General features: G+C 38.6%; 1 protein-coding gene across 16 annotated transcripts in view; it reads right to left on the bottom strand.

Moving 5' to 3' along the window:
- RBMS3 (RNA binding motif single stranded interacting protein 3) overlaps positions 1-6485 on the bottom strand; it is a 653502-nt gene extending 647017 nt beyond the window's left edge. For 11 of the 16 annotated variants that reach the window (XM_023533290.1, XM_011360463.2, XM_023533186.1 and 8 more), the window contains exon 1: positions 5278-6245. In XM_023533290.1, the coding sequence (XP_023389058.1) occupies positions 5278-5352 (75 nt within the window). In that variant the 5' untranslated portion in view covers positions 5353-6245. Of the gene's footprint in view, positions 1-5277; positions 6246-6405 lie in introns of those variants that run through there. The other 5 variants (XM_011360311.2, XM_011360533.2, XM_023533089.1 and 2 more) reach the window with 4 other exon arrangements.
- Between the last annotated feature and the right edge of the window lie 3144 nt (positions 6486-9629).

Here is a 9629-nt window from a genome sequence, read left to right as displayed (position 1 = left end):
TCTTGGTCTCTCTTCAGCTCCATCTGCCCTCTTGCTGTGCAACAGCTATAGCATAAAAATGTCTATTCTCACATGCTTTTGATATTACACTATTTAATCACATACAGCTGTGGCTTATGAGACTGTTACAAAACACAATTTTAATGTAGTACTCGGAGCCGATTTTGGATAAACATCAACCATTTAATCTGAATAAGAAGTCCAACACTAAAAAGATTTTCTTTTAAAGAAAAAGACTGGTTTTTCAGAATTTGGCATGAGCATAATTATGACTGAGCTCTCTCTCTGCCAAAAAGACTGATAATGTCAAAAAGAATTGTGTAAAGTCATATTAGCGCAAAAAAAATGAAGCTTTCCAGAATTCCTGGAGCCAGAAAGACCTGGAATGAACTTAACATCGTCTCTTCTCTTCTATTGCCTCCTTCCTTGCAAATCATCCCAACTTCCAGTCTTCAAATAGATTTTATTACTTAATAGAAATAATTTTTGGTTTTCATTCTATTATTATTTTTTCCAAATTGAGAGGAAGTAAAAGAAAAATATGTTAGAAAGATGCTATTAAAAGATATGTACATGGTATTTCCCTTAAGTTTGGAATTATTCTGGAGAAAAAAACATGAACTTTTACATTTCTGCTCCTTTTAAGTAAGCACTAAACTTAGTGTTGCGATAACAATGACTACATTATAGCAAAGAAAAGACGATCCCAAAGACAATAATGATTTGGGGGAGTAAAGAAAGGAAGACAATCTGAAAAGGACGAGTGTCCCCTTGTTTCTATTTTTCTCTTATTTAAAACCAATTAAAATCAAGACAAACAAGGTTTATCATAGTTTCACGCTATCACGTTACCCTTCTGAAGTGAAAGAAATAGTTGGAGCTGTACCTAAAGTTTCAATTGCTGAAAGATTTTTAGAAAACCAGTTTTGTATGTTTCAGCCTTTCAAAGGAAAACAGAACTTGGGAGTTTTCAAGGTTTTTTTTAAAACTGGCAATTTACCAACTCTGGCTATCAATGCAAATCTGGGCAGGAAGTACTAAGGAAATTCTAAACTCATTCCCTCCCTCTGCAAAATTTTCTACATTTTCATGTGCAAGAAGTGTGTTAAGGGGTTGTTTTGTTTTTGAAGGATCTGTACATTCACATCTTTAACAGCCTTTGTCCCATAGGAGCCTCTCTATTCTTTTGCCTACTCCTCAGCCCTCTGTTTTCAAGTGTTTGCTCTTTCTATGGCACAATCAATTGGGCTCCAGCTACATTTTTAGTGATGGGCGACAGTCCAGGCTGCAGATGGTTGGAAATTCAGCCTGAAATCAGTGTGCAGTTGATGAATTACTCCTTACACCTGACCCCGACTTCACACCAGGCTCTGAACACAATCAGAGTACCACCAGCCAGAGAAACCCTGTCACAGTCCCACAGTCTGGACTCTTTGCTTCAAGATATTTTGGGGAAGCAGATGGGATGCAGTAGACTGATGTAAGGGCGATGCGATTAGAAACTGTGCCCTGGATTGATAGAAATAGTGAACTGGTAAAGGTGTGAAGAAAGAATGACAAGCTTGCTGTGGGTGCTTGGGCAAATTGTAAAGTTTTATGAAGATGATTAAAGTTTTCCAAATATCACATATGAGAGAAATATCTAGTTCTCATCTGCAAAATATCAATTCACCAGGCCGTGACCACGTTCTACCCTTGTTTAGCTTTTCTAGTTTAACTAATTTGTTTTTCTAAGAACCACCTCCCCCTCCAAGTACTTCAAATTCAGACTGAAATTTACCCCGGGGACTCAAAATGCAATAGCAACAGGTTTGTTGCTTTGAATAGGCTGTGACAAAATTCTTGAGAAATATAAAGTTACAACTCAATCAAATATAATTATGTATATTATCATTATGCTAATGAACTTATTTTTTGGGGGGTCCCCTTTCTCTAAAATCTGCTGATTATTCTGGGTGGCCTTCTAATAGCAAATTTGTTTTTGATGAAACTTTTTTTTAAATCCAGTATGTTTCTTATTTAAATACTATGCATGTCACCAAGATTTCTTCATTACTCCTTAACCAAAAGCAATATTCCTATGTGAAATTGCTTCTCTTGGTAGGAAAAAAAATGGTCAAAAGAAAATTAACAACTGACAACTTTTAATATGAAGTCTGGGAGAGTAAGCATATTATAACAATATTGCTACAAGGTATAGCTACAAATCAGCCACTGTATTTTCATTTATTTAACTTACACATAAAATAAACTCTTCTAATAAAATATTTTAAGGATTTGAAAAATTATTCAAAGGGACAAAAGCACAAATATCTTATTTCTAATTTTTTTTTTAATTTTTAAGCAACAAATTTAAGGTATTAGATTCAATGTAATGGAAAATAGGAGCAGAGAAGGCAGGAAAGTGTTACAAGTTTTTCTGAAATATTAATTGCATTTGAAGAAATGAAAATATTTGCATTTACTTAAAAACCCCATTTTCATTGTTTTATTATAAGAAAATAGCAGCTGTATCTAATACACATATTTAAGTAGAAAAAGAAAGTTCAGCAGGTTTGCATTTTCTGAATAAATACAATAATAAACATTTCAGTTCTTTAAAGTCCCATGAAGATCTCCCACCCAAAACTAATGTCAGCAAATAACTTTTGTGGATTAGTAGAAAACACCTGATTTTAGAGAACAATTTAAGGTATGATATCACTGGAGTATGATTTTTGTTGTCAACCATAGAATTCTATTTTTATCAACCATAAATATTCTTTATATATCAGCATCATTTTAAATAGCTACAATTTAAAAATAAGATTATAACTACAAGTCAAGGCTAGAACACAGTGGATTTCATGAATTCCACCTAGACTTACTAATAGATATAAACAGCAGGCATTTCCTTCAAAATTATTATGTTTTATTTTGAGATATAAGTGAAAAGAAGGCAAAAACTGATACTGAAATAACCCAGTGGTTTTCATACTTTACTGGGACATGGTAGTACTTTTTTTATATAGTATTAATACCGTCAGAAGGTCTCCACCTTTTAAAATATGATTGATTGCACATTGACCCTTTTTCCCATTCCTTGTGTGCCCAAGTTTCAAAACAGGGCTTATTTTCAGATCTTCAGCTTCCAGGAATGTTATTAATGTCTGTCATTTCAGAGCCGCCATAACAATATTCGACAACGTCACAGCACTGTAGAAATTTTACAACATAATAATTAATATGAACTCCCCTGATAGCCAAAGTAGCTGATCTTATATTCCCTACCACCCTGATCTGATTACCCCAATATCAGCTTAGGTCGCCTAATGGATCTAACTTCTTAAAAAATGTTCCAGAAGTTGATGGCTTTGACTAGCTTGAAAGTAACAAGATCCAGATGCCGCCTGTCTACACAACACTAAACTACAGAGGACCCCGAAACAGCTTTTTTTTTCAAAACTCTCTCTATATTTTTTAGCCTCTGCTCTCTTCCCTCACCACTACACTTTCCCTCTTTACCCCAGTCTCTCTCTCTCTCTCTCTCTCTCTCTCACACACACACACACACACACACGCACTTTCCACCAGTATAGCTCATCCAGCATCCTGTGTCTTTAATATAATGCGCATGACATTATTTCCTGCTATTAATAGGTTTAAAAAAAATCTCAAGCAGAAAAGCAATTATTCCATTCATTGTGATCTAAAGTTTCTTTTCTGAATAGACTTCATAGTAGAAAACAATGACTAAAAAGAAAGTGTGAATTTTGAAACATTTGGAAAAATTTAGCCAAATGAGTCAAAGGGATGGAATGTTCGATATGTTTCATGCAACCTTTTAGTTTGTTGTTTTTGTTTCTTTGGGGGATGAGAAATGACTATAAATTTCCCCTTTTTAACTTGTCCTTGCTTTGCCATTTCCTTGAGGAAGGCAGGCAGCGTTCTTTACCCAATCTCCAAAGAGTTAAAGCTCAAGGCACTGGAGCAGAAGGGCTGGTCTATTTAAGCAGCAGCAGCACAAACTAAATGCTCACAAAGGCAAAAAGCAATGTGAGTCGACCTTGGAGGGGCAGGGCGAATCAGAGAGCGATGGAAAAAGGCAGGAAAAAAACCCCCAACAATCTTTAATATGATATAGAAAGTCTGCTGCCTGGTCTGGTTCACAAATAGGCATTGTTTGATGAGACAAAATAAATGAGAGATAACTACAGCATGAATTACCAAACCCTAATCACATCAACGAGTCCTGGTGACAGCACAGATCACTCAGGCACGCCTTGTTCACTCTCAGCATATTTATTTATTAAGAAGACTGCGAGGTCTGGCTAACATAATACAAAATAATATCATCTGTAAAGAAATATAATCCATGCATTCAAGGTAGGAACTCTACCAACATTTTTTTCACCCCAAATCATGTCCAATTTATTTGACAAATTGGAGCAGTGATTTCACACCTGAGTCTTTCATGTCTGAACTGCAGGATAAAGTTCATGGTTGGCACTGCCCACTGCTTAGTTACTGTGGGCTTGCCACTGGCCCCCTAATGCTCATTTGAGCACACACATAAAGCCTAAACTATTTAACTGATTCATGTCCAATTACCATCAGTTAGATTTCATCCTATTTCAAGACCCAGGCCTCCTGACGGCAGCCAACGCAGAAAAACGGAGCTTATAAAAAAGTAAAAGACACCTATTGTAAAGATCCAAAATTCAGTCTCTAGCATCCTGATCATCCTCATTATAACATAAAATATGTAAGGCAAATAAAAAAAAAATGCACCCAAACAAACTCCAAGAGACTTTAGTTAGCTGTCTACTTCCACACCTTTCTTTCATTCTCTAGTCTGCGATTAAAAGTTTGAGTTGCCCCCACCCTGGTGTGTCCTATCCAGTGGGAAAAACCCTCTTTGAGCCACAAAGAAAGAACAGCCCCTGAAAAGCCCCTGAAATTGGATTCTTGTGCCTCATAATCACCGTTAGGGTCTCCTTTCTAACAACCCTGCCCATCTGCAAAGGACTTTACAGATTTCAGGAACATTTATGCTGCCAAATAACAACAAAGGAACCGGAGTGAAACTATTATCTTTCCGTGAAGAGAAAGCCACAATTCGGGCTTGCTTTCTTCCTCTATTCTCCTCCGCCTCATTAACTCTATTGGTATGTTACTAATTTCAAAGAAGCAGGAAGAGGTGATAGGGTTTAAATATTAATTCACATGCCTGTCCGTTTCCCATCCCAAGTGCAAAAGGATACTACGCTGATTGCCAGACTGTGGGTCGAGCCATACCTTGGTTTGGAGATAATGAGGATAGTAGTAAGTGTACTGGGGGTACATTTGTGGCTGATCCAGGCGTTTGCCCATGTAGCTGGAATCTTTATCTCCGAGGCAGGGAACTGGATGACAGGGTATAGTGCCCCAGGCCGAGCTTCCTCTTAAACCACTATTCCTGACAGTCCCGATGACTGATGAGGCTTCCTTTGAGATTCCCCGTCTTCCACCACTCGCTAGTTCCAACACAGCAAGAAAATAAAAAAAAAAAAAAAAGAAAAAAAAAAAAAAAAAAAAAAGGAGAGGGGGATCGGTAGGAAAAACCCACACACAGCTTCCCCAGATCTGCCTTCCCCCTGCTGCCGGGGGTCCACTTGGGATGAGGCAGTTTGTTCTCTACCAGGCTGTCTGTAGTGATGTCAACTGCCAGCGTTTGTAAAGTGGAAAAAAAAAAAAAAAAATCAAAGTCCTTTTAGCATAACTCCGAATCCTTGCAGATCAGCTTCCTGTCTCCTGTTTGTCTCTTTCCTTACCTTAAAGAAAAGGAAAATAAAAAGAAAGAAAGAGAAAGGAATAAGAAAAAGGAAAAGGAAAACAAAAAAAAAGTGAAAGAAAAAGAAAGGGGAAAAGAAAAAGAAAAAGGAAAAAAAAAAAAACCTTGCACAGCTTAGTTGCTGCTGTCTCCCTCCCAGAGTGACATGGTGTTCAGGGTTTGTCCTGTCCTTTCATTCACTTCCCCTCCTTCCAGCCGGTGGGTGGAACCGAGAGAGCCTCTCCAGGGAGCAGCGTACGCAGTCCAGAAGGCTGCAGTATTTCCTCCAAGAAAAAAAAAAAAAGGCTGCTTCAACCCCTGCTGCAAGCAAAGTTCCGATTCCCTCTGCTGGCTATCTCGAATAGCAAAGCGATTTTTACAGCAAAGCTGCTGCCGCTGGAACTGAACCCAGGGAACTCAGATGCGGGAGGTGGATTATTTCTTATCCTCCCTTCCATCTACTCCACAGAAGAGCTGCTTTCTTTTCTTTTCGTGCCAAGTTTAAAGGTAAGCCACATGGCTAAACGAAACACTGAAGACCATGGGAGGGAAGAGAGGATGAAGAGAGGCAGGAAGTAAAAGGGAAAAAATAAAATAAAGGCAGAGGGACTAACCTTGTTGGAGAAATGCAAAAAGTGTGTCCCAGACGCTTCCCAAACCTGTTAACACACTAAAGCCAGATGAATCCAAGATCTGGTTTAGAAACTAATCTTTTACCTCTTGGAGGACATGGAGGACGCTAACTATTGAAGAAATTTTAGTCTACACCAGGACTACTATTAACCAGCCGTGCATCGCAGATCACAATGACCGACTGGTCGCTGCAGAAATAATTATTCTTATCATTACATCCATTTTGTAAAAATCAAAAAAGATGTTCCGTAGAGTTTATGAACTTCTTTATAAATAAAATCACTGGTTCTCTCATTGTCTATCTCTTTATGATTATTTTGATTCATGGATGCTATAATCGCTTTACTGATATCATCACACACACAAAAAGAACAAAAATCATAATTACTTGGCAGAGTTTTTCCCTACCAAGAATAAGTAATATTCTGACATGTCTATCAGCTGCTACATTATAATACAAATTGTTTCCAAGAAAATATATTTCCTTAAAGGGTCCCTTTTTAAGGCGGGCGAGACTAAAATTAGATGTGCCAGCTGTGTTTTGCTGTGAGTGCTCACGCATGCCCAAAGCGCGGGCAGGCCAATACTGAGCTTCTTTCTACTTTGTCAAGTCGGCTCTGTCTCCTCGGCCCAGAATCTCTTGTTCAGATGGAAGGTTCCTGGTACAAATCCAGCTTCCTAGTCAAGAAAAACAGAGAATTCGTGTCCAATGCACAACATGGTGTCCATCCACTTACGAGCCCCACCACCCCTGAGGCAGTTGGCTTCCGCTCAGGGGTCTGGTTTCTGAAAGCTGTGTGAGTGCATGTGTGTTCCTTAGAGAAAGATAAGAATGGTGAGTGAATCATTTCACGTTTGGCTTTTGACAAGAACAACAATCAGAAGGAAGGAGAGACGGTAGGAGAATAGGTGTGAGGAGCCCTGACTGCGCTATAATCGCTATAATTGAGAAAATGAAATCAACTACGCTGATGTTTAAAAGTGTTATTCTGGGCCTCACTTGAACCATCTGGAAAATGGAAACAGTGCCAACTTACCTGGCTGAAGGTGGTCAACTGAGTCAGATACTAAATAAAATTCTCAATGATTTAAAAATACTTCAGTGACATCTCATTGCTCAGACAATGAAGTCCTGACTCTTGGAACAACTTTCAAGGCACTTGGAAACCCACATTCTTTCTCCTTACATTCTACGCCTGAGTCTCACTGAACTGCTTTTAGGATTAGAAAGTGCTCTCTTAGGGCTTTCTGTCCTTCCCTCTGCCCATAGTGTTCCCCCAAACCCACCTCTATGTCCCTTACTCTTCAGCCCATTTTTAGGTACCAGCCTGGATATCACTCCCACAGAGTAGCTTTTCCTGTACCCTTGCTTCCCCACTGCACCTTATATTTGCCCTGATATTATACTTATCCTATGTAACTGCCTGTTCATGCCAGGTTTCTTCTATGATGCTCTAAAAGCATCAAGAAAAACAGGAAAGCAGGAGTTCCCACCTCTCTCGTCCACCTTCATATTTCAAAAACTGGTGTGGCATCCGGAACAAATGGATGCTCTGTAAATGATGAATAAGACATCTTAAACATGATAATGCTAACCTAACTCATATCTCTCTTCTAGTATATTTTAGCATATTTCTGGGTGCAGGAGATACGGTGATACACAGACCATAACAAGGTCTTTTCCTTATAGAGTGTATATTCTAGAGAGAGAGATGAACAAAGGAATAAGCAAGATAAATAAAGCTGAATAAAGAAAAACAGTCACAGAGATTCCACCTCCAATCGGACAGTCAGGAAATGTTCTCCAAGGAGGAGTGGAAGGAAGGGAGTAGATCGTATCCTGGGTGTGGAATACTGTGAGAAAGACTTGGCGCCCACCTGGACTATGTTGGTGCCAGTCCTTTCTCTCCTGCATCACTCTGCCTCAATTTCCTCATTCATCCAATGTCACTACTCACTTCATACAGTTACTATGAGAATTCACCAGGTGAAACATTTGTAACACCATGCAACTTATTGGATCTGCTCAAAAAGAATCAGCCTGCATCTGGGAAAAGAGCATCCCCAGCCGAGGAAACAAGTATAGAAAGCTTGGCAGCCATGATATGTCTTTGGAATGTGTGAGAAATGGTGCAGGGGCTGGAACTGAGCAAGTGAGAAGTAGAGTCTATAAAAATGATGCTGGGGAAGTACTCTGGGGCCAGACCATAACTGTCTTGGAGAGAACTCGTTATGGACAGCTACAATAGTGACAGTTGATGGTCTACAGCCAGGACTCCAACCAAATATTCTGATTCTAGATCTTGTCACCTTTGACTAGAGAAAGCTGTCCTCCTAAATGACCTATTGAGGTTCCTTCAAATTCTAAGACCTATATGATCAGAATCCTAGAATGCTTCTGCTAATTTTGCCACTGTAGACAAAAGACATTCATATTCTTTTATTAATAAGTGGTCTAGATACTCCTTGAAAGGGAAGGAATACTATCTCATTTACAAATGAAAGGCAAAATAAATAACTCCTCAATCAGAGCTATAGTCTGCTAATATGTAAAGTTCCCAGCATGTGTTGATGTTTTCAGCAATTTCTACACAAATTGCCACTTTCCAAAATACTATTCTATTTTATTAAATTATTATGTTCTATGCATCAATTGTTATCAGCCTATGACCATTCATTGAACATTTAAAGCTTTTCTTAAATAATGCAAAGGTGATTTACCACTTATGACAATAGTAAAATCCATGTTTTATTTATTTTAAATTTGTTCCCTCAAATACCAGAATTCATGCAATTTTGGAAGGAAGATACTCATGTTAAAAATAGTTTTTATTTCATGTCTGCTCTGTTGGAGCAGTAGTGCTTTCCGTTTAAGTGATCAAGTTAAGGTAGGAGGTAACTAGTTTAAGGCACTCTCTAAATCAGAAGGCAGCTGTGTCTCATTTGCCAACTAACTAAAACACCTTGTGCAAATTCAAGAGCAGCAAACTGCATCAAAGGGAATGGACTCATAGAATCATGTGTTTTGCCAAGCACTCATTAAAGACAAGTCCTTGGCTAATAGGATTGAGGCAATGCCTCAGACGCACCATCCAGAGGGGGAGAAGCGATGGTGCTAAAATGAGAGTCAATTGGAAAGCAATGTAAACTCTCTTCTCATTCACCCTTGACCTGTCCACTCAAAGAAAAACTGGGCCCTCTCTTT

The sequence above is a fragment of the Pteropus vampyrus genome, unplaced genomic scaffold (genome assembly GCF_000151845.1).
Source record: "Pteropus vampyrus isolate Shadow unplaced genomic scaffold, Pvam_2.0 Scaffold1, whole genome shotgun sequence".
Taxonomy (NCBI): Eukaryota; Metazoa; Chordata; class Mammalia; order Chiroptera; family Pteropodidae; genus Pteropus; species Pteropus vampyrus.
The sequence above is the reverse complement of the archived record's forward strand: the minus strand, read 5'-3'. Positions and strand labels throughout refer to the sequence as shown.